Here is a 27416-nt window from a genome sequence, read left to right on the forward strand (position 1 = left end):
TTAAACGTTGCTATATGTAATGTCGATGGATTGCCTGTCTACATTCTCGATACGACCTGTCAAATGATTGTCAATCTAATCATTGAAGTGTTTAGTTTAACCTATTTGTTTTCTCAAAGTTGCTTGCTAAATTATGAGATGTTCATCAATGCCACATACTGTGGCACTACAGTCATGATCCCATTTCTGAAATTCAGTTCAGCTAAACCGGCCAACAAATGACCAGCATGCAACTCAAAAGTTATTTATGAACAAAAACGCTTTAGAAAATGGCAATCACAGGCCATGGTTGGTTTACGACGCTGAAAAAATTAATACAAAACCTTTATACCTAATGGGTTTTTTTTGTTGCACAATACTGGTAAATGTAAGAATTTTGAGTAGGACATGTACAAATTTGAATGGGCTGGGTAAAAATGATAGGTCTACATGCCCGAAGGGCATGTGCTGAAAAAGAATTGTTGTGAAGACTGAACTAAAGCGACAGCGCCGGGTGATCATATAAAGTCCCCTTTATTACATAATAATTTGGCAAATTATCAACACATCAAGCTAAAATTTCCAACATATCTTAACGGTGAGAATTTTTATTTTTTAAGTTGAAACCTCGTGACCTGTGAAAAAAATGAAATTTGTATCCCATCTAAAGTCAACGCATTCCAAAATCAAAACAGAAAATCTTTTTTTCTGTTTTAAGCATTTTGCCCTTAGGTATTGACAAAATTCAACAAAAACACAGTTTTACAAGATATTTATTGATGAGAATATAAAAAAATCAGCATTTTTCTAATAGAAAGACGATCTAAAGTCACAAACTGAAATGTAAATATTTAGAGGAAATACTGACAATTTGACATATGTACAATAAAGTGATTGCAAGGATCATGGAGTAAATTTCCCCTAAAAGAATATCACTGATACAGTATTAGTTAATCACAATAAAAGCAAACTTAACCTTTCCTGATAGCAAGATTTTACGGGGTAAATTTCCCCCCAAAGAATATCACTGATACAGTATTTACTACTCATAGAAAAAGCAAACATTAAACTTTGAAAATCACAGAACTTTACAGGGTAAACTTCCTCTCAAACATGACATTGGTACAGTTTATATACAGTAAGCAAAAGCAACCAACTTGATGATAGCAAGACTTTACGGGGTAAATTCCCCCCCCCCCCCCAAAGAAAATCACTGTTATTGTATTTATGATTCACAACAACTTAGAGATAGCAAAAGTCTACAGGGTAAATTTCCTCTCAAAAATGACATTGATACAGTTTACATACAGTGATTCAAAGCAAATGCGACCATCTTAAAGATAGCAAAACTTTACGGGGTAAATTTCCCCCCAAAAAATATCAGCGTTACAGTATTTACAACTCATAAAAAAACATCACACTTTGAAAATCGCAAAACTCTACAGGGTAAACTTCCTCTCAAACATGACATTGATACAGTTTATTTATAGTAATTCAAGCAAAAGCCACCATCTTGATGATAGCAAAACTTTACGGGGTAAATTTCCCCCCAAAGAAAAACACACCTCCAGTATTAATAATTCACAACATCCTAAAGATCCTAAAGACCCAAAAATCCACAGGGTAAATTTCCTCTCAAAAATGACATTACTACAGTTTATATACAGAAATTCAAAGCGAAAGTGACCAATGTTTAGATAGCAAAACTTTACGGGGTAAATTTCCCCCCAAAGAATATCACTGATACATTATTCAATACTCTTCTAAAAAAGCAAACATTATACTTTGAAAATCGCAGAACTCTACAGAGTAACTCTATAGTAATTCAAGCAAAAGCAACCATCTTAATGGTCGCAAGACTTTACAGGGTAAATTTCCCCCCCCCCCCCAAAAAAAAAAAAAATTAAATCACTGATACAATATTAACTACTCTTGTAAAATGCGAACATTACACTTTGAAAATTGCTGAACTCTAGAGGGTAAATTTCCTCCCAAAAATGACATTGATACAATTTACATAGAGTAATTCAAAGTAAAAACAACCATCTTGATGATTGCAAGATTTGATGGGGTAAATTTCCCCCCAAGAAAATATCTGATACAGTATTCACTACTCTTATAAAATGCAAATATTACACTTTGAAAATCGTAGAACTCTACAGGGTAAATTTCCTCTCAAACATGACATTGCTACAATTTATACATAGTAATTCAAAAGAAAAGCTACCATCTTTCTGATAGCAAAACTTTACGGGGTAAATTCCCCCCCCCCCCCAAAAAAAAAAAACCCACTGATAAAGTATTTATGATTCTTAACATCTTAAACACAAGAAAAATCAACAGGGTAAATTTCCTCTCAAAAATGATATTGATGCAGTTTATGTACAGTGATTCAAAGCAAAAGCAACCATCCTTTAGATAGCAAGACTTTATGGGGTAAATCGCCCCCAAAGAATATCACTAATACTCATAGAAAAAGCGAACATTACACTTTGAAAATAGCAAAAATCTACAGGGTAAATTTCCTCTCAAAAATGACAGTTTATAAACAGTAATTCAAAGCGAAAGCGACTGTCTTTAGATAGCAAGACTTTACGGGTAAATTTCCTCCAAAAGAATATCACTGATACAGTATTCATTACTCTTATTAAATAAAAGCGAACATTACACTTTGAAAATCGCTGAACTCTACAGGGTAAATTTCCTCTCAAACATGACATTGATACAGTTTATATACAGTAATTTAAAGCAAAATCAACCATCTGGATGATAGCAAAACTTTACGGGGTAAATTTCCCCCCAAGAAAAACACAGATACAGTATTTATAATCAACAACATCTTTAAGATAGCAAATATCTACAGGGTAAATTTCCCCCCAAAGAAAATCACTGATACAGTAATCACTACACATAAAAAAGCGAATAAAATCCAGACCAAAATTGTAACAAATTTGATGATAGCAAAACTTTACGAAGTAAATTTTCCCCTAAAGAAAATCATTGATAAAGTTCTATTACCACGATAGATTTCAAACGCATAAAATCGATGTACGAATTTAGTTCCATAGGGTAAACTTTCCTTGAGACAATTAAATTTTGAACTTCAAAAATATCCAAACACAAATGATTTTATTTAAACTTGCTACAGATATGATGTCTATGGAATAAATTTTCTCTATGGTGTTGTTAGTAATAGACAGAAAGGAAACCCAGTAAATTACACAAAGTAAATGTCTTACACTTAAGACTTTCTATTACGTACAGTCGCGTGATTCATAGCAAAATGCTAAAATAAAATCACATTTCATCTTATAAAAGATTAATATGTTCAAATTATATTTAATCATAGAAAAAAATACCCCAATATAAAAAGCAAAATAAAAAAAAACCTGAGGCGAAAAAAATTCTTTACATTTTCATGGTATATACATTTTACAGGATAATACACAAAATGCTGCATAACTGTACTATGTAAAATCTCAATATATACAATATATACAATCACACATCTTGCAATTACAAATTTAATGCACAAAGAATATAATCAAATTTATGATACCTAACTTATATCTATTTTTTTTAATTAAGCAAAACACTTTTTTTTTCGATATGGACAATCAATATAAAAATTTTGTGATTTGTGAAAAGAAAAACGAGGACTTAATCTTATCATATTGCATAACTATATATGGCAAAAAAAAAAAAAAAAAAAAAAAAAAAAAAAAAAAAAATATAGGAAAATGCATCTTTCTTGTGAAACTAATTTGAACCTCAATATATACAACCTTGTCATAAAGGTAAATATACCGGTAATTGAATCTGCATATGAGAATGTTTCAAAATGCATGAATAAACGTCATGTAACCTTGTAGATCGGATGAAAATATTATTCTGGATAAATGTTTGTAATGAAAAAAGAATGAACGAATCTCTATCTCTTTATCCTAACCTCAGTGACCATAACTTTAAAAAATCATATCACCCAATTTGGCAGTGTTTTAAAAATAATATTACAGTGAAACCTGTCTAATCTGACATGCAATGGGAGACAAATTTTGTGTTGGAATAGACAGGGTGTCGGATTGCAGAGTGAAAAAAAAAATGTTAATAGAAAAATGAGAACAAAATTTAACGTTGGAATTCACAGTGTGACGGATTGCACAGGTGTCGGATTAGACAGTTTTCACTGTATATGTATTAATAATGTGACCCGGCTATTCAAAATAAGATTATTTTAAAGTGCCTATAAATTCAAATGCTTAACTAGTTTTAAACCCTATTTTAGCCCCACCACATTCACAGGGGTCATGAAATAACAAACTTAAATCAGAAAAATACTGGTATTCTTGCATATCAAATTGGTAATTATGACTAACGAGTTCTGTAGAATATTATTGTCTAAGCATTTTTATCTAAAACTATTTCCAAATGGGACTCTTATCCAGTTTACCCATATGAATACATGAATATGCACTACTTGAAGATGCTTTCATATTTATATACAGTGTATAGTAAATCAATGCCCTGTTGTTAGTTCTAAATATTCTGCACATGTTCTTTTTTTTTAAAAATTGATTCCAAATTATGTTTATTTCTACTCCAGGGCACCATAACATGAAAAGTTTTGAATCTGGCAAACACAATAATGCTTATATTTTATAAGAATACTCGTGGTCCTGTGTTTCTTCCAAAAAACATCAGAGATTCATTTTCCTATTGTCGTTTCGCCTTACCTCCCGTGGTCATAATTTGGACAGATAGTGATTACAGACAAACAGAGTCCAGGCAACGTAAGATCAAAAAAGCTCAGTTATAACTTAGTTGAGATGAAAACAAGCAATTTCTTATGTTTACATACGTACTCCAGTAATTATGAATAGCAATGTGCATGCTCTCACTCATCATTATTAATAAGAACACATATTTAGAAGTGAGAGACAAACATGAGCACTGCCATAAATATGCCATCTAACTACTTGATCCCATAATAAAAAGAACAGTAAAATATTGTAATGCCACAGAAATAATGACCAAAAAATGAAAATGGCGCATAAAGTGTAAACAGCATGGATTAAGTAAAATAACAAATTGTTGTACTCATGTTTGTACATGCTTGTTCTAGAAAAATAATAAACAAATGTTTGGTATATTGTCCGAAATTTTCTTTCTTTCTTTTTTCTGTTGACTGTTTTTTTGACTGAATCTGAATTTCTTTTTGAAGTATTATCATCTGTTTCTGCAATATATAAATGTGATTGCATTTTTTAATTCAAGAAATGTTCATATGGACATTCAAATGTTCATCCCTTTAAAATCCTTCGTACCCAATCATTTACATAAGCAGACGACACTCAGCAGTAATAATAGGAAACAATAATAGTCAGTGATTTATCTTTTACTTTTAATTTAATAGAACCTATAAGACCCTTGTCTACAAAGAGTTACATCTTTACACAACTGTAAATCAATAGAATCAACTCCAAATAAGTAATGTTGCAAGTTAAAATTCTGCATATATCAATAAATGATAAGTGACACAAGAGGCCCATGGGCTACAACGCTCACCTGAGCACATCGAATAGGAAAAAAGCACAAATCAGTTCAGTATTAAAAACTGAAAAAAATTACTTGGGGTTGGGGGAGGGGGACTTTAATTTTATGCTACTTGAGGATGCCTCCATATCAATTTGGCTTTTAATTTTGCTGTTCTTGAGAAGACGATTTTTAAAGATTTTTTTCTATATATTACTTTGTAAAACTTTAATCCCCAATTGTGGCCCCTCCTTACCCCCGGGGTAATGATTTGAACAAATTTGGATTTTCACTACATAAAGGTGTCAACATGTCAATATGACTAAACATAGCTTTCCTGTTCTTGAGAAGATTTTTTTCTATATATTCTTATGTAAATATTTGATCCCCCATTGTGGCGCACCCTACTCCCCAGGGGTCATGATTTGAACAAAACTGAATCTAAACCACCTGATGCGGATGCTTCACATAAAAATCATAAATCATGATTTTGATGTTCTTCTGTAAATTTTCAACGATATTTTCCTATATAATCTTATGTAAAACTTTGATCCCCCTGGTGACCCCATCCTACACCTCGGGGTAATGATTTGAATAATCTTGAATATACACTACCTGAAGATGCTTCCATATAAATATCACCAATCGTAGCTTTGATGTTCTTGAGAAGATTTTTAAAGATATTTCCTATATATTTTTATGTAAAACTTTGATCACCCATTGTGGCCCCACCCTATCCTTGATTGTCATGATTTGAACAAACTTGAATCTACATTATATCAAGAAGCTTTCAAATAGATCTCATCCTTTTTAGCCCACTGGTTCTTGAGAAGATTTTTAAATACACCCACCCAATTTTCACTATTTCTTAGTTATCTCCCCTCGGAAGAGGGCGTGGCCCTTTGTTTGAACAAACTTGAATCTCCTTTACCCAAGGATACCTTTGCCAAGTTTGGTAAAAATTGGCCCAGTGGTTCTTGAGAAGAAGATGAAAATGTGAAATGTTTACGACAATGACAACAGACAGAGGACAACTTTTGATCAGAAAGGCTCACTTTAGCCTTCGGTTTAGGTGAGCTAAAATCAAATCTGAGAGCTAGTTAACGACAATCTCTTGCGTATTGTATTGTTTACAACCTAACAGTATTCTTGAAGTGAAGAAAAATAATTAATAATGTAAAACTATGGTAAGTGTTTGTCTGTCTTCTTAACTACAAGATTTTATAAAAAAAAAAAAAAATACTTAATCGCCAATGGTCCAGTAATGTTATTTTTGGCTAAGCTTTTAAATACAAAGTACAAGTAAAAAGTCTTAAAAGGAGGCCCAAGGGCCTTAACGGTCACCTGAGTATTATACAACACAGTAAAGAGTCCATAGAAGTACAGAAGTATGAAACGAAATTAACTATAGATAGATGAAGCTTTGTTGCCCAAGAATTTAAATTACCCTGCTTATTGCAATACTATTGACCCAAGCGACCTCCTTCGATTATTCTTTGTTCGTCCAAGTCTTAAAATGATGATAATGAATGCAAAGTTAACAAATACAAGAGGCACTTGCCTGGTGGTATTTAATATATACAAATATTTTTGACACTTGCATAGTGCAACAATTAAGTACACAAAGATATATCTCTAATGTCTAGGGCCACTGCTTTCACAATTTTATAAGAGGAATCTTCACCAATCATAACCATGCACTTAATTCATCTGCTTAATTCCCAAAAGCAGAGAAGATTTTCAAAGAATTTCAAAGAATTATTATTTTCACTCATCTAAATACATTTTCTTTAATCATAACATCTTAACATCAGAACCTCTGACACTGAGCTAGGAATTCACAATTTTGGAAAAGGCACCCTTGCTCATTATTACTTTACATTTAGTTTGTTTTTTTGAATACGCAGGAACAGAAGAGAAGATTTTTAAAGAAATAGAGTCCCACCCAGACCCTAGTACCAGAACCCCTGACCCTAGGCCCATTCCTTTCACAATTTTGGTAGAGGGCTCAATGCTTATTACAATCATGCTATTATTGCTTTATGTCAAAGATAAAAGAAGACTTTATAGATCACTTTTATTTTTATGGTTTTAGCGCCAACCATCAGGCCCACGGCAGGGGGGGGGGGGGGGGGGGCAGGGGCCATGAATTTCATTATATTTACTCCTCTTCTTCCACAAATGTTATTTGCGGAAGTTGGTTGAAATTAGTTCAGCGCTTCCAGAGAAGAAACTGAAAATGTTTAAAAGTAAACGCATGAAGCACGATGCATGTCGCATGACGAAAAATGATTAAACTTGCCTGTGTTTGATGCCTCGGTTCCAGCCTTCCTTCGCTCTCTGCTCGCCGGTGGTACATTCCTTTTAACTTGCATTTGTACCTAAAGAGATATTTTATTTGAAAATCAAAAATGCATAGCATGTTAAAAGTATGTCTTGATATCTATTATCAATATACAAATAGGCAAAACTAAAAAGATTTTAATACACTTCATCCTAATACATGCAAATACAATGCAGGGTTCGAAATTAGCTCATGTCCGTAAGTCCGAGACTAGTAAAAATTGTGTCGGACTAGTCAAATTCATGTAGCACTCGTCCGTACGGACTAGTGAAAAATCCGACTATAAATTTAATCTTAGTATATTTTTTTTCTCAATGTTTTCTTTCAAATGAATGCCTGTTTAAGCAAAAGTGTCTACAGTTTTATCATTAAAACGATGTAAACAATAACAAGCTTTAGAGAGTTGAAGTTGCTAGCATTACCAGGGATGATTTTGCCAAAAAATTAAAACGACAGATTTTCCCGAGAAGGTGGCCGTCAGGAAGAGGTTAATTGCCATGCATTATTATTGACATTCACAAAATCATCCTAAATTATTTAAATAGTAAATGTACATGTATTGAAATTTTCTTATGTTTTAAAGCTGTTTTTACAGCCTGCAAGTTCCCAAAATCGTAACATATATATAATGATACATCGTATCTTCAAGCAATAAAAAGTTTATAATTAAGTTATTGTTGCAACACATCGGGTAAATGATCACAGATAAGGCCATTCCAAGTTTTTTCTATGTTTAGTGTCCGCGTGCGCCTTAATTGGTTTTTGACACTACATATTAAAAAAAAACAAACAAAATCATGGGTCCTCAAATTGAATATTCTGGTCAAAATCACTGAATTCTGTCAATTTTTCAAAATATTTGTCTACATTATATCATATTAGGAATATTGATAATATAAGCATTGAATACCTTGATTTTGCTGAAGAATGTTTTTTTTTTTTTTCTACGAGAAAAATAGATTCATGAAATCAAATCCTTCGAGTGACGCCATTTTTATGAGTATAAAGTCTGTGTTTTATTTTTTGGTTTGTGTGTTTTTTTGCAAATAGGTAGGTAGGTTTTTGAAAGATGGGTGGACGCTAACAGAGAAAAAACTTGGAATGGCCTAATTTGTAAAGAAACAAATGCAATATACATTATTAGAAAATTATTTAATCACACACAGATCACGGTTATCAAGGTAATTGTCAATCTGTAATATTACGGACATAATTGGTCAGGGGTGAGACTAATACCAGCAATGCCCAAAAAATGTCAACCAACCTTTTTCCATTTTTTTTCTCACTCAGTGATACAATCAATTCATAAAAACATTTATTCACTGTTTTAATTGTTTATTGACACTTTTTGATACTCCGTTTATAGACATTTATGGGGAATTTTTTTAAGTATATCACTGCTAAGTTTAAGTATTTGTTTTTTACTGATGTGATAAAAAAGTATTTATATGTTTGATACCTTGCAATTCTTTTTTTCTGTAGCTACAGATGAATCAGAATTTAATTTTGTATTCAAAAATAATAATTTTATCTCATAAACATAGAGGGGGGGGGGGTGGTTTAAAGTTATAAAGAAGGTTTATCACGGGTATGTTATCATTATCATAAGACAAAAGGTAGACTAGTCAAATGCTTTATGGACTAGTGAAAACTGGAAGTCACTAGTCCGTACGGACTAGTGCTTACAAAAGTTAATTTTGAACCCTGCAATGCATACTGCTATTGTATAACAATGACAAGAATTATATATGACTTTTATTTTTCAGTTTGTCAAAGAAGTAAAACTTGTTCAAATAAAATGTATATCAAAAGATTTTTGTTTAATCAACTAATGTTTTCTTTTAATATAAAAAAGAGTTTTTCTAACCTGTGGTTCATCCAGCTCCTTATCCACCATTTCATGCAGTTCTGGATCAATTCGAGATGGCTCTGTATGTCCATCCAGATTGAAAATTTCTTTCTGCTTTGGGAGCAATGGTAGTAGCCATCGAGCTTGTTCTTTGGCATACTCTAACTGCATCTTTGGGTCGGATTGGAGGTCCCTTAAATAGGCAATAAATCTCCTCCACCACTGAAATTGGGTTTGATCCGAAAACAGAAATTTTGATCGATTGATATTTCTTTCCAGGCCATCAATATTTATTTTGTTGAAGTTTTGTGGTTTAAGAATTTTAGGTAACCCTCTTGGCATTTGTTTTAAAATGGTCCCTTGGAGCTGTTTCCATTGACTGTTATGGCTTCCTTTATATTCTGTGATTATATTATTTTCTTCATTCCGGCGAAATCTAAAATGATGGGGTTTGGTGTGATGAGCTACAGGATTGAGATACGGAGTAAGCCAGTTTTTTATGTCATACAATCCTCTCAGTTGCCTTGTATTGGGGATTAGCGATAGAAGCCTTGGAATAGTTCCTGCTTCGTTCCTTCTTAGCTGGTCTGCAATTCTGCTGAATCCCGCATCAATATCTTCATGGGTATGCCCAACGAAGAGAAATGATAAATGTACCTAGAATAAAATGCATTATAAATATAATAATTCAAAATTCTTACAAGACAGAATACGTAAAATATTACTTGTTAGCTTTCATTTTTCACATCGTTTTGATTCGGTGATGGAATTGATTTTATTTTTCCTGAAAGAAAACTGCAATAGAAAAAAAATTAACAGTAAACTATATGTAGACTTCATAGTACATGCTATGTTTCCGGAAAAAAATCTATCCTCTAGATTGTTTTAATGAAGGTTCATACTTTTACGGATCCGGTTTTAATTTTATAGAGCTATTATAAAAGTCTGGTTATCACTTGTCTAATGAAATGTTTATTTAGAGTACATTTAACAATACAGCAAGTATACATTTGTTTATTATATTGGATACAAGACATTTAATATAAATTATTTATAAAAATGAAAATTTTGCACTCTGCCCGTTGGATCTACAATTCATTCGATACGCACATAGACACAAAAATTTTTATCGCTTGTATCGACCAAAATGTATAATAATTTTCATACAAATTGACTTAAGATCTACTTTTTTTAATTTTAAAACTGCACCATTTTATCAGATTTTACTTTTTTCAAATTTTTCAAAGAATGATAGTAAAACTTGATATCGCCAAAAGGTATACAGGTACTAATAGAGTAGAGAATACATTTGCGATAAAATACAAAGAACGGTGCATATAATTTTCAGGTGTTACGTCTTACATCTAACAAGAGTTGTCAAATACAGTACACCGTGAAATAAAAAAAAATTGTCTTAGATGGGTAGAAACGTTTGTGTCAGTTTTTCAATTTTATCTCTCTTATTGTAAAATCAAATATATTTTACATATTAAAGTTAAGTTACGTATAGCTTATGCCAGAAGTAGATGTGCGTACCCTTAGGTTTCATGACCTAGACTACTTAAACGTGTACAACTGCCATATCAAATTGACAGGTAGAAGTTGTTTGATATTATTGTGCACCTCTAATATATATCATACTTGTATGAAAAGTTCAATAAAAAATACTAACCTCTTTAAAGATATTCTTCCATATTAGCAGTTCACAAAATCCTAGTGTGTATCTATTTTTATTCTCTCTGAAGCAATTGTCTGCCTGAATATACAGGGTTGGTGGAAGAAAGTTACCCTATTTAATAAAGCAGGGGTTTAATTTAAGTTAAACGTATTTGACATGAATTTCTTCTTTTTTGGAAAATACATTTATTGATGTTTATTAAGAAATACGAGAAAGCATTAGTAAAAAGTATGAAATGCATATTCATTACTTTAGCTATATTCGATGGATTCTAGAAAGGATTCTAGAAATACAGCTGTATCACATTTCATTTGTGCCAATTAGATATACAGTGTAATATTGAAATACCATTACAATTTTGAGCAAGTGTAATTATTTGATCCAGTACTTTGATTTTATTTTCGTAATTAGTGTAAATATTTACCATCTGCATGCTTGCTCCATATAATTCCTTTAAAACTGTATTAATGACCATATTTGAATCATGGGCATATTCATTGATATCCAAGTATTTAGTAAACTTCTCTAATCCATGATTTATGACTCCCTGGATGTGAGTTGACAACAAATTCGCCAAATCTAAATCATTAGAACGTCTACCAAGAAAGTGAGGAAGGTTCGTTTTCACTGTAAAATTTGAATTAAAGTGCCATACAAATTGGATAAATGCAAAGTAGAACATTCATTACAATCACTGCAAAATGAAATTTGATCAGATATTGAGCATCCTACATTTGATTATGATTACGCATTAATGAACAGATTTTAGTACTTATGTACTTACTTTGATCCATCCCATCTATTATGATTGACATATATCTTCGACTATTTTCTTTCGCTTGATTCCGTTTAGAATAATAATATTTTCTCTCCATCCTAAAATACAAGTTATACATTTTTTAAACCAAAACTTATAGTTTTCTTTTAATTTTCCATTAACTATTAAAACTTCGAAATTCAAATGCATCTTATCTCTATAGTTCAGTTTTATTCTAAGTAAAATATTATTTTTTCTGATTAATTTGTTTCTAATTTTATCAATGAAATTACATATACCGCTGTTTAAAAGCACAAATACCTACTATTGAAATGAAAGCGTGTAACATTTCATAATTTAATCATCGTTTTTATTTATCAGTAAATCTAAATAATACTATGTGTAGCAATACTTTTTTAGCTCACCGGAGCTGAAAGCTCAAGTGAGGTTTTCTGATGACCCATTGTCCGTCCGTCTACCTGTCCATCTGTAAACTTTTAACATTTTCAACTTCCTCTCGAGAACCACTGGGCCACCTTTAACCAAAATTGGCAGAAAGCACCCTTGGGTGAAGGGGAGTTTAAATTGTTAAAATGAAGGGCCAAGCCCCCTTCCAAGGGGAGATAATCAAGAAAAGACAAAAATAGGGTGGAGTCATTTAAAAATTTTCTTCTCAAGAACCACTGGGTCAGAAAAGCAGAGACTTATGTGGGAGCATCCTAGGGTAGTGTAAATTCTAAATTGTTCAAATCATGACCCCCGGGGGTAGGGCGGGGCCATAATAGGGAATCTAAGTTTTACATTGAATTATGTAAAAAAAAAATATATTCTTCTTGAGAACCACTGGGCCAGAAAAGCTGAAACTTATGTGGAAACGTCCTGGGGTAGTGTGGATTTTAAATTGTTCAAATCATGACCCTTGGGGGTAGGGTGGGGCCATAATAGGGAATCCAATTTTCACATTGAAATATATAGGAAAATCTTTTAAAATCTTGTTCTCAAGAAATACAGGGCACGCAAAGATGAAACTAATGTGGAAGCATCCTTGGGTAGTGTAGATTCTAAATTGTTCAAATCATGGCCCTTGGGGGTAGGGCGGGGCTACAATTGGTATTACAAGGAGGGAAATCAGGTGAAGAACAACAGGGCCAATGCTACTAAGGTGAACATTGTGGTCCATGGGCCTCTTGTTTGTAAAACTGATTCACATGTGCTTAAAAGACTTTTAGAGCCTGGGAAACTAAACAAAACGTAGGGAAAATTAAAAATAAATTTTCATAATTTAAATGTCTATATTCAACATTCATTCATTTAAGGAATGAATTTAATAGCTATCCAAGTTATACTGTTAAACCTGGGTTGGGGCAGTTTACGCTTCATAAATCGCGAATCGGTTTATAAAAAAAGAGCGTAGACTGTTCTAACCCAAGTTATACCAGTATAACTTGGGTAGCTATTAAATTCATTCCTTTAAATTAATTTTCCATCAAATCAAGAAAATGTTACAATTTCTCCTTCAAAAATGTCTTCGAATTGTGCATATTTCAAATGTAACGTCAAGCGGATTAATACGTTTTGACGTGTCATTGTGATGTAGGCAACACAGGTTATACGATATAAATTATAATTTTTATCCAATCAAATGTTGCATAACAAACGAAATTGAATTATTTACTTATGTTTCCATTTATACTTACATCTGTCGGTAATTATGTGCTTTGATGAGACCCTTTATTTCTTCACGCTCTAAGGGATCTCTTGTCGCCTGGAGCTGAGAATCCAATTTTGTGCACGTGTTACACTTTGAAAAAGAGTTGGTCTAAAAATATAATACGAAAAATGTAGATTATAATGATAAATTTAAGAGCATGCACAATATTGTTACAGTAATGCTAACAAACTTATTTTAAGGAGTTGATATAATTGTCAAAGAACAAAAAATTCCTTTTCATCTGAATACCGCAAACCTTAAATAGTCTATGAATGTTACAATTAAATGATATATATTTTTTTAAAATCAAGCTTTAGCCAGTGCTTGAATATGTGAAAAAAAAGGCAGTACAAGAAATGCTGAATTGTAAATGCCAGTAAAGAAAGTATCTTGTACATTTACAGAACATTAAGTGTACATTTTCTATAAACTTAATATGTAATTTGTGATCTGGTTTCTGAGGAAACAAAGTATTAAATTAAATTGGCTCTATACTGGTCTTAAAGTCATTTTGATTTTCTAGTTTTTATGGATAAGTCAGGATATATGTCTTTTAAAATTTGCATACAAATTTTCTTGCAATGTTCTTAATTTTTAATTAAATTATTGCAGAAAAATTCATTTAAAGGCAAAGAATATTGCAGTTTTACCTGTTTTATCTTCAGATGTGGAAATTTCTCCTTCCAGATTTTGTAGAAGTTTGCCTTGGAGACACTTCGTTGCATTTTTTCGATTTCTTCTTCAACATATTGGTTATAAATGTCTATTTTTCTAGTTTTGTAAGCCAAAAGAATAACCCCTTTGTCAGGCATCTGATCCCCATGAAACAAAGCAAAATCACTCATCCATTCTATTGCTTTCTCTGTTGTTGTGTGATGTTCTTTAACATTCAGATATCCTGCTGAAACTGCACCATGCTCAAAATTGGCAACGTATTTGTAATAGAAGGACTTATCAAGTCTGTACAAGTTTTGAAAACATTTTGAGCATATTTGTTTTCCATCTTCAGCTGTAAATCTTATTGACTTTTCTTTGTTAATGGCCTCTGAATACTTATCAGAGAACCATTCTACCCTGCCTTCAAAATTCTTTGTCCAGACTTTTGTTCTTTCTCGCTTCACAAAATCAACTGATATTCCTGAAAGACAGGACAATCTGCAGCTTCTTGATCTTATGAGGCAGTTCACGGCAGTTGATAAGGCTTTTTTTAGTAACTTTTGCTGGTTTGATAATATTTTCACTAGAATTAAACAAAACATAGTACGTACATGTAAACTTCAATACACGATTTGTTTCATTAAATAAATTAAAAAGTGTCTTTATGAAATGATTTTTTTCCAAGAATATACAGCTAAAAATGACTACCATTCAGATAGCAATTAAAGAACTTTACACACCTGATGTTTTCTTTGTCCTTGATGACAGTTTTTCATTGGGATTAAATGTATTTTCAAAACTACTCTCAAAAGACAAATCGCAATGCGCCTCTTCGAAAGTAGTACTTGATCCAGCTATGCTACTGCACTCTAATACATCTAATTCCTGTGAAAAAAAAAATATTACAAAAAATGACCGAATTTATAGCATAATGTTTCATGCACAATATCTTGATTGGTTTTATCCCCATCCCAACCCCACCCCTTTCATCAGATTTATTTGTATATTTTTGTAGATATCTCTGTATACTTATTGCACTAGACTACAGACACTACTATTCTGGTCGTCAATACCTGATTATGCGTCAATATCATGTGTAAAACATCCAATTCTTGTTAATGCACAGCCCAGCGTTTTTAGTTTGAACACTTATTCAGTAATATAGAATTTGCTGATTTTCGGACCTTGATTAAAAATTCTGTCAATTGATTTTTTACCATGTTTACAGAAACCTTTATCCTTAATATATAGGTAGTCTTACAATGACCACATACTAGTACGTGTATTTAAAATACAGAGTTACAAAGGCATAAAAGTACGCAAAAGCTTCAGAAGGGAATTCAAATTCCCCATTCCACTCCTGGAATGATTTCTATATATAGCAAACATTTCTCCATGATACATTATTTTAACAAAATTTTCCTTAAAGAAATTTATGTAGTTGAAATTCCTCTCTTCATATATAAATTTTGAAATAAACTGTAGTTTGCTATAAGCTGTTACATAAAAAAGAATCTAAAAGAAGTATAGGGATTAATTTGAGAACAAATAAAAAAATGAATGACTGTGTGTATACCAAATATTCACTTGAAAGGGGAAACATATTTACTTAAGACAAAACTTAACCTTAAATGTTTATGTACTTACTGTAGTTTCCATCTCAACATCAGTCCCATCCCAGTTAGCACAACAACGTTATTAAAACGTTACAAAAACGTTATGAAAATGTTATGAAAACATTTTCTAAAACGTTATTACAACGTTATTTTGTGTGGTTTTTTAAACGTTATTATAACGTTTTGCAAAAACATTGTACTGTAATGTTTTAAAAACATTTTTAAAAACGTTTTGAAAACATTTTTAAAAACGTTTTGAGAACATTTCTTAAAACGTTTTTAAAACATTTAAAAAATCAATTTTACAACATAATAAACAATATATTTATTATAATTTAATAAATTTAAATCCATTCATTAATGTTGTCTAACACTGTTTTTTAACACCTGCACAATAAAATTACAGTCTTCTTTCAAATGAAATTTGTATTGTTTGAAATACGAAAAGATCACAGCATCCTTATTCCATTAGAAATTAATCTGTTGTACACTTGGACTTCTCTATTTTCTTCTGAAAAACAAAGATTTGGACATAAAACTTTGACTAAATAATTACCCATTCTTACTCGTACATTTCTTTTAAGTTAAACATATCCATGTATTAGGACATCTGACAACTAACAACACATACTAGTGTATAAAAATCTGATAAACACAAAGAAAGTATGTTTTGGTATACAGTTGCATTAATGAACAAAAATTTACGTGTAAATATATCTATATATTTCTGACAACCAATTTCAAACATACCTTATCATATTTAATAAATTCCTCCAGGAAGGTATGGATCAAACCTCTTCGTCCCACCTCTCATTAAATCGTAAGAGATTGTCTTTGATGCTTTGTAAGCCTTGTAAGCAGCAGCTATTAAAATGTAATGTGAAATTAATTATAAGAAATGTAAATAAGTAAATGTATAAACTATAAACATATTTAATAAATGCGTCGGAAGCAAATTAAAAGTGGGGGTTGGGGGCTAAATCAACAAAAACTTTTTTTTCGGGGGGAGGGGGGGGTAAGCCCGAATTTTCACTAACTCTATTATGTCAAACTTTGCAAAAAAGGGGGGGGGGGCTAAGCACCCAACCCCTAGACCCGGTTCCGACGCCTATGTTTAATAGTTAAATGAAAATAAAACAACATTACTAGTATTTATATCGTTTTCTGTTTGCTGTATACATTTCCAATGATTTATAAGTTGATATGTTAACTGAATCTTGATGCATTTTCTTAGCATTAATGGTAATAAAACTTACTTTTAATAATTCTTTAAAAGGGTGCACTTTTCAACTCTCTGTCCAGCCTCAGTGAACTGACCCATGCAATTTGTTTGTATCATTGTCCTCATATCTCTGTCCTGCATTGAAACCATTGCATTCATCTAAAATGAGTGTTATATTTTATCATGAAGAATGTGGATTTCAAAATCTTTGATTGCTAGCAAATATATAATCAAGCCTAAGATTGATTAATTAATTCCTCTCCTTTCCCTTCAAAAAGAAAATAGGTTTAACGTGGCATCGTATTCGATCTGTAAAACATAACACAAATTCGGAAAAATCTAACAAATCATTTTACATCTCTTAAGAATTATTTAACCCTGTCTTGTTAAGACCCCTTCCCACACCCATTCCTATTCCCAACTATGTTTTAATTATGTTTTGAAACCCGTCACACATTTTTAATACATGTAAATAAACCCAAGTTTTCAAACAATAAATCGCCCGCCTAATTCAAATGCCAATATGAACTTTATAAATTCAACTCAACAAACATATATACACCTAAGTCTATGAGAATGAAAGATCTAAGATTCTAAATGCATATGTATTTATACAGCTACAATATGATTGCTAACTATACAGAATGAATACTATTTAAAATTTAACATACCATACGTTGACATTTGTAAGATATTCTCCTATTCCTTTTACTTTGTCTTACAAGAATGCCGCCGGGTTTTTCAAAATTGTGATTCTGTTGACCTATATAGATCACATGGAAATAGCTTGCAACAAGGATCGGCTGCATCAGCCCTGGCCATGGCATCCCGCTGTGTCACTCAATTAACTCTCGATAAACACATTATCGAATGGGGAAGTCAAATAAATGACTCCACTGAATTATTTAATTCAGTAACTTTGTTGAACAAATAATTTTTTAGAATTTTTTTTACTCTCCTTGTTATATATAAATATTTTTTACAATGGTATAAGAGATAAATATGAACACATTTCCGTTTTTTTTTTTCGGGGGGGGGGGGGTCTAAATTTTATTTTTACAACTCAAAATCAATCATAACTTTGGAGCTATTTATAAGAAAACAGTTTTATATATATATACATGTAACGTCTTACACTAAATAGTTAAAAACTTCTGGTGCTTGGAGTTGGTATTTCTGTAACGTTTTTACAATGTTTTGCAAACATTTTAAGACAATGTTGTATTCATGTTGTTTGGTAACATTTGTATTTCATGAAATTTATAATAATATTATTACAAAAGGTATGATTTTTTTTAATCATGCTATTCAATTTATAGCTACACGATATTTCCTCATTATAGAAATTAATGTTAAATGCTAAATGTTTTCTGAAAACCTCCTTGCAACAGGAACAAAATGTTATGAAAAACATTTTTAAAATGATTGTTAAGAATGTTTTCTAATAACGTCTTTACAACCAAAATAAAACGTTTTAAAAACATTTTATAAACGTTTTATTAAAAACGTTTTCAGATAACATCATTACAACGGGAATACAATGTTATGAAAACGTTTTGTGCTACCTGGGATATTGGTTTGCGTTTTTCACAGGAGTCGATGAAGTGAATTTAATCCCTGTTCTGCAAGACTTTGAAACCTAGTACAAATATATTCACATAATTGTGTATTTTTAAAACTTTCAAACTCTTTTTTTATTACAGTAAATTTTGGAAATCGCAGTATTAACTAAATAATGCTCAATATCAAATCATTTCAAAGTGAGTTTTCGATCTTTTTTTCCATTTGTTTATACTAGGCAGTTTTGTAACATTTTTTCATTTGATAATTTAACTTTTACTCTGTTTTTTATCGTATTGTCACGAAATCGAAATATTTCGTGAAAGACAAAAATAGTTCAATATTATTGTTGTTCTTGTTATTATTATGGTTATCATCATCATTATTATATTATGTTACTGCCGTTTTGACTTCTTTCTTTTTTAGCGTTACACTTTTGTCGTTTACTGACTTTTATTTGAAAATTAAAATAATATGCACACGCCTATATATAGTCGCGTACTTATTTTAATTTTCAAATAATCAAAGGCCTAAAGGGCCTGAGAGTCGACTCGCACGGGTTTGATGAGATTTTTCATACAACTGGACACCATACCTTATACTCAGTTTATATTGCATCTAAAGAGATTGAATATCAGGTCTCCACGTTCACTTAAAAAATTAAGGGCTTCAATGCCATCTCACATGAGATTTTTTAATTTATTTTAATTCTGGGTTTGTAAATACACAAATAAGATTACATAATTTGACAAAAAATTCAACTTTTCGAATAGTGATCTGAGTACATCTGCTTAAATTTGAAAGGGCCTCAATTTACCCCACATCTCCGAAAGTAAATAAAGTTTAAGGGTTTATCTCAAATCTTTTTAAGTCAACTGAATTCTTAAAAAGACTTCACTTTAGTTTTTAAATTATAATTATCATAACTCTAAATAGATCTTAGTGTTCCATTAAGAAACAAAAAACTACAATAAAGTGAAAAAAGAGGAGGGGGATCATGTTAAAAAAGAGAGAAAAAGTAACAGTGAAAAAAATTGTAAAATATAAACATAAGCTACAATCTTTAAGAAACAACCTCCAGTAAAAGTAATAAACATTAGACATCTAAATTTAAGATCCGCCTAACTATATCCATGTATTCACACAATTTTACTTTAAGCGTTATCATTATGTTAAGTAACTTATAATCTAACATTTGAAAAACATGCATTTTTATAAACCAATTCCCAAGTACCTGTAAATAACATCATCATGATTATGTGAGAAAATTTTACATTGTTGGCCTATTTATTCCAAATTATTGTGTAAAGCAGCACTGCATGCCTGGATTCTAAAAATAAATTTAAGCACACTACATGTAGTTGCAGTACTCTGTGTTAGGGAGTAATTAGGTCAATGGTTCACACTGCAAACCTGGGTTCTAAAAATAAATTTTTCAAGCACACTAGCTGCAGTAAATGAGAGCAGCAGGTGTGTGTTTTAGGTAGTAATCTAGGTCAATGATAAAAATAAACTTCAGTTGGGAAGATCAGATCTGCCTAACATGCTTGCACATCCATGTATATTCATGCGCAGTAATTGTACATTGTACAGATATTTAATTGAATTTTTCTTTAAAAAGAATACAGACATAATGTTACAATATGAAATTTAATACCGTTTAAACCTCCTAAGATTATGCAATCACTCAAACAAAAGCATTTTTTGCAAGAGCTATCATATTTGGCGTATGAATCACCTTGATGAATGAGTGATAATTTTTTTACAACTACGATGACAAGGTATCAGCTCGCTCCGCGAGCCGAGTCAAAAATCAGTTAACGACACTTTATTTTGTATGCTCTCAAGGGTCCAAAATTGGTCTTAATAAAGCTTACATGTATCTCGTAATATACCCTGTTTGTTGCTATGTCTGTAATAAGGGCGCTGTCTTTAATGGCGTTTTAAAAAAATGTTTGAATTCATCAAATTGGTTATTTTTTTTTTTTTAGATTTACCTATATTATATTTGGTCTTTAATTGTATTTCCAAATAGTCTCTTACCTTAGTTTCCGTACTCGCTGAATGACTTGGAATTTCCGTTGCTTTCAAAGGTGTTGATGTCATAAAGCAGCTTTCGTTTATAGAAATAAAACTCTGAAAAAAAAAATACAGACTAAAAAAACAATGTAGAGTCAAAAGTTGCCGAACTTGAGTTACATCCCACATTCAAGTCTACTCGTCTCAGTTCAAAGGTTAAGGATCTGGGCACAAAACTATCTTGAGATTTGCCCTGAGACAGATCTCAGGATTACATTGTATCTGAAGATCTGACTTATGACAACCATAAGATGTGTCAGTCATTTCACAAAACTATCTTAAGTGTAGCGAATCTCTGACGGCAAATTTCATACACCAATATAACAAGGATATGTTTATAAAAATTTCTTTGCTCAAACAAGAAATGAAATAATAGTGTGTCTTAAATAATTTCTTTGGTATGAAGTTATCTTATTGTATTATTTAAATAACATACAGATGGTTTGAACACAAGTTCTAACAACTTACGAGGTTCTCACCGTAAATGGCTACAACTGTAATTGTAGCTTCATTTCTCTAGGGGTTTTACTTGTACATGTTTTTTTGCGGGGTGGGTGGGGGGTGCTGGGTTGTAGAAACGCTAATTTTTAAGGATATTTTTTAGTTTCCCCATATACCATACAATTTGGAGCACTGGAATTAACATGTAAGACAAATTTCAAAAAACTTAAGTGTGCCTTTTCTTAAATAGCTATGTTTTCGTAACCCCATACTTCACAAGCGTACATCAAAAGGAGTATTCTACTTAAGTGAAGTAGTGTGGTCTCTTTTTACACCCTTGGTTTACCGGTTTAATATTAGCATACGGTACTTTGTATTTCTAATTAAAACATTGTGTATTTATAATGAATAAATAAACATATCAAAAATTACAAACCTATTTTTAACACCTATGGCACTAAAAAATGGCGGAACATTTTTCCCCGATCAGACAACGGTTTCTCTATTACATGGAAATGGGCGGAGACATTTAGATTAGACACAATAAAAAGAAGATCTTAGTATGATATTTTTCTTTCAAATTATATGTTCAAGATTCACATTCAACTACAAATACAATCTCTCTATTTACAAAACTTTGGCAATAAGAGCTATAACAAGATGAACCAAACAAGGCCATGCTGCTCGATATAAAACTGACTAAGTTTCAGCTGAGAACTAGCACGTTTACCGGGGGCATTTACCCGTGATGATACAAATCCACGTGGCTTGTTATGATTCTAAACAGGCCATAAAGAGGGTAATCGCATGTAAATGAAGTCAGCGAAGAGATTCAAAATCAAATTACTTTTAATTAGAAAACATAGAGCACAAGGTTGTTCAACAAAGATATTTTCACTCAACCTTAACACATATAATATATACATTATATTTCAAACTCGACTCTGAGCAAACCTGTGCTTGGTGTTTTCTTATTTATTACTATAAAGTAGTCATATTTATCAAGTGATGTTATCGCAATAAAACTGGCTACTACGAATACAAGTGGTGTTGGTGCGGTATACAGTTATTAATTGCTGTACGTAAATCAAATAAAACTTCTGTCAAAACGAAGGATGCCTCAGATTCTAATTGGTCAATATCGGGGGGGGGGGGGGGGGGAGGTATTAGAAATAATACCTGACTGCATCCTCCTAACCCCCGACCCCAATAAAAAAAGAAATAACAATTATTTACTGGTATTTTATATAATTACCCCAGGTATTTCAAAGTTACTTCAGAACGCTTTAACCATTCAAGTTCAAGTTCTTTATTTCTTTGCGTCATACGACACATCATATTACATATATTAATAACTAAACATATATACAATATTATAAAATATAACAATATGAGAGTGAGCATAATCAATAAATAGCAAGTAAACTATGTAGGACGTGTTTTCTAACAGGCAACTGTAATTATAAAACACTAAAAACTTACAGATGGAAGCTTGATATATAAATATTTTCCAAGGTTAAAAAAGTTTTTTTACATTTTCTACACTTAGAAATTGAATTAATTTCCAAACACTGGATTTCTTATAATAATACTTTTTTTTCAAATACTTAGATCTAAGGTCATGATAAAAAGGACATTGTAAAATAAAATGAAATTCGTCTTCGATAACATTCAATGAACACATTTTAAATACATAATCTGTTTTTTTCTAATTTCATTAACATATCTACCAGTTTCAACATTTAGATTATGGGCATATAGTCTAATTCTAGCGATTTGTATTTTGTACATATAATTAATAGGTTTACGCAAGTAATATTGTATATCAAAATTATCAACCAAATGTTGGTATACACCCAAAGTCAATAAATTGGTGCAATTCAAGATATTTTTTCTCTAAAAATCGACTTTTGATTATCCATCTGCTAATAACATTTTCGGATAGATCAACATATCAAGTTTGTATTCCCAAAGATTTTTCAAGTTAAGTTCATTGGTTAAGAAATTACGTCAATTTGAAATAAAGGTGTATTGTTGATCATTTTTTGCTGAGAAACAAGCGTTACACTGTACGTATCATATTATAGTTTTCCTTTAAGATTTTAGGATGAAATAATATAGATTGTAATAAATCCTCAATGTCAAAAGCAAATCAGTCTACTTACTTTCGTGATAAGACAAAAAAAGGTCAACTGTCATAATGTATTTTATGAATTGATGCAGTCAAATTGTCGTATTATATTTTTTTTCTTCAAATGAATTTGACATATCTCTAAAATTTTATATTTCAAATATGCCTCAAGAAAAATCAAAACTTCCCAGCGCAAATGGGGGTTCTGAATGAATAGAGGATCCATTTATAGAAACGTTAAATAAAATGTTGTTCATGAATTGTGATCTTTTTCTTATTTACATTTTCAAATGCAACAACGTCCGTATGTAACGAATGTTTCATAAGAAGTAATATTTACTGTTTTTAGGATTAATTCCAACAAAATGGACCAATTCATGAGATGTAATTTCTGCTCTACTTGTGCCATGGTATTGAAAATGTCAAAAGAAATCATAATTTGAACTGCATCATCTATATCATCGTGTTATATTTTCCTTGAACTGTACTATATGTACAAACGGATAAGAGATATATGTAAAATTGTCTGTATAGACGTCTTAACAGAACCTAAAATAATGTAAATAACAATTTTTCTGACGACTTTTAGCTTGAAATCATTTAACCATCAATGGAAACTTCCTTCGTGTTTCTGCTTGGGTCAATGCCATAGTTCAACTAAAATAAAATGCTGAAACGTACGTTACTTAACATAAAATGCGAGTTTAACAGTATCAAAATTATAAGAGAGAAACAAAAAAACCCTGATGTCGATTCAGAATAGAAACTCAAGCCTTTGTTTATTCAATATCATATGATTCAATCTAAAAATGTCTTTCAAAATAATTTCAATTAATGTTTTTCTTCAGAATTAACGTGTGTGTTCAATAATGCGTCTCTAGAATCAGTTTATATTAAAATTTATGCAACTTAAGCTTAAAATGATACAAATCAATCAATAAAGTTTACATTCGAACAATTAGTCATGAAAGAAATTCTGTAAATATTGTTGCTATTTTGATATATGATTTGTTAAAAATTTTGTAACATTCGTTACCTTCGGTAACGAACGTTTCAACACCTTTCAAGACTAACAGAGGACATTCAGGTGTAGATTGATACTGGTTGCGTAGTTGTTGTCGGTCGTTATATAAATATTAACAGTTACATACTAATTCATTACATTTGATTCATTGTTATTGCATTCTAGAAAACAAACTCACCAACACTGTCTAGACTTTAGAAAAAAATCATTAAAAAGGCAGTACCGTACTCCGGATGTCAAAATTTGAATACTGGCGCAAAATATTTGACTACGTATATGTGCAGAAGATGTTTGAACTCATAAATCATTCTTTTTTAAGAGGTTTGGTAACGAATGTTTCGGTAACGGTTGTTTCATTTAATCATTTTCTCTTAAATAGTAAGCTAACAATAAGACATTGTTAAATCATGTTTGGAGCATGGAATACAGTTGTTGGATAGAAGAAAAAGTATCACGTGTTTAACTATGATATCATTATATTTCATCTATTAAACTAATACAACGAATGTTTCATGCCTATCCATACGCATGTAAAATAGGAAGATAGAATGTAATTTCAAAGTATTGGTAACATATACAAGGCTTTGTAACATTTTTTTTTAATTTTCAAGAAGTTTCCTTCAAAATAAAACGTATTCCAATCTTACAGGCATACAATACCTAATACTCATACTATATTTAATGTCACGGTCCGTTTTTATTTTGTTTCTGGCGACATGGGGAAATCAGATCAAAGTTTGGTAATATATTTGTGATTATGCTCAATAATTTATTAAAAGCATTTTACAAATAAATGTTTTGAAGATATATGCTATCTAATTTAAGATTCAACTGTTATTTGTACAAAAAATAGCCATTTAAGTGTAATTATTCGATGTTGGCGACAGTAACGTACGTTTCAAAAAATCACTATATGCCAAATAAAATATCTCAATATGATTTGTTCACTTCATTTTTGTATTTTTGCCTTAAAGGTTACATATTCATGCATTCATTCAAAAAGTATTTTCTTTGACATTTCATTATTTTTTTACGCTTAACCCCCAGCGACATCATTTGCACCATTTTATTGAGCTTGAGTGTTTAGCGGGCTACGGGCATTGTTACAAATATTAGAAATCATAGTATGGTTGTTCACCTCAAGGAATCTTTGTTTTACTAACATACAAGTATATCATTGAAATCTGCATCAAATATATAGCCAAGTCCCAGTTTATTAAGTTCATTTTGAATATCTCTGATCCAAATATCATTATTCTTTAATCTTTCTTCCAAGCATGATTTTAGTAGAATATTTTGTGTCCCCTTTAGTTTCAAAAAATATTTTATAATTTTCAATTTTCTGGATTCCCTCATAGGCATTCTTCCAAGTTCAAAATACACAAGATTGTTACAGGCACTTTTTTAAAACGAAGTAACTTTTTACAAAAGAGACTTTGTATTTTTTCTACATCTGGAGCTTTATGAAATCCCCACACCTCTGCTCCATAATTAAGAATACTACAGACATACATTTCAAAAAGTGATATTTGGGTTTCGACATTAAATTCAAAGTTGCAGAATTTTTTGTTCAACGCATAAAATCTTTTCTTCCCTGTTCAGCTATGTGCTTTTGAGTTATATTAAATTTACCATTATAATTGAAACACATTCCTAAGTAACTGAATCTATCTACTATTCCAAGTTCTTTTCCATTGTAATCCCATTTTTCTTCATTTCGTAAACTTCTACCATTTCTAAAAACTAAAATTTTGGTTTTATCTGCATTAACTTCAAGACCCCATTTCTTATTATAAGTACTTAATTTATTCAATAATGTTTGAAGTGACATTGGTGAGTCTGCAGTAAGTACCATATCATCTGCATACATCAACAGAAAAATGGAAATTAACTGCAGTTCAACATAAGGACAATTGTTTTCTAAAAAATGGTTTCTACAATGGCCAGACAAATGTGTAAATATACCTGAATTGAAATCAACAATTTTGTTAAAATATTGATAATGTATTAATACGTAATCAATGAGACTGCATTGCATAGTAAATGCAAAAATATTTAAATGTTTTACCAAAAATATCAGTTTAATTACACAAACAATGTTAATTAATAATTCTACATTGCTTTCCTTTCTCCAAATTTTATTAAAAAAAAAAAAAGCTTAATTGTCGAAGACAAATCCATTATCAGGGACGTAGCATCGTTTTTCAAAGTGGGAGGGTACCAAAGAAAAAAAAACTCAGCTTGACTGAAAAAAAAAAAAAAATGGAAAGCTCATAATTCTACAACTCGAAAATCTTATTTTTTTTATTTATTTTTTTTTTTTTGGGGGGGGGGGGTCCAACTTCTTACAATGCCCGATTTTATTCATACACTGCTACAAAACCCTAATATCATGTATACAGTCTAGGTATACAGTATGACAAAATATGCGCTTGTTTCTCTCAAACCAAGTAAATAATTAAGAAAACTTACTTGTCCTTCTAAATCCTGTTCGACTGATTCACTTCCTGCTCTCTCGGGCACGGAGAGTAAAGAGTCTCCGAAGGCATCCTCTGATAATAAAGAGCTTCCAAGATTTTGTAGGCCAGTAAAAGAAGGTTCAAAATCAAGCAAAGATTCTCCCAGTACGTTTTCTGATTCACTTTCCTTGATTATTTCATTTTCCTGCTGAAATTCGTTTTAATTTAAATTTTATTTTCTCGTATAAGTTGCACTTTATATTTAATTAATGCGATTCATTCATTTAAATAGAGGAGGGGTTACTTACATTGGGTGGAAATGGCGCAATCACCAATGAAATCACTGAGAACATAAACAATATTCCTAAGACATACAT

General features: G+C 31.2%; 1 protein-coding gene across 1 annotated transcript; it reads right to left on the reverse strand.

Annotated features, from left to right (window-relative positions):
- LOC133189262 (uncharacterized) lies at positions 1 to 27416 on the reverse strand. The gene is made up of 11 exons (XM_061324666.1): positions 27348 to 27416; positions 27053 to 27247; positions 15248 to 15392; positions 14501 to 15090; positions 13837 to 13958; positions 12167 to 12258; positions 11807 to 12009; positions 11377 to 11493; positions 9723 to 10361; positions 7814 to 7892; positions 1 to 56 (listed from the first exon to the last, which is right to left on the reverse strand). The coding sequence occupies exons 1-11, from the start codon at positions 27414 to 27416 to the stop codon at positions 1 to 3; spliced, it is 2307 nt and encodes a 768-aa protein (XP_061180650.1).

The sequence above is a fragment of the Saccostrea echinata genome, unplaced genomic scaffold (genome assembly GCF_033153115.1).
Source record: "Saccostrea echinata isolate AGI-Se365-2 ecotype Australia unplaced genomic scaffold, CSIRO_AGI_Sech_v1 ptg000017l, whole genome shotgun sequence".
In the NCBI taxonomy this organism is placed as follows: Eukaryota; Metazoa; Mollusca; class Bivalvia; order Ostreida; family Ostreidae; genus Saccostrea; species Saccostrea echinata.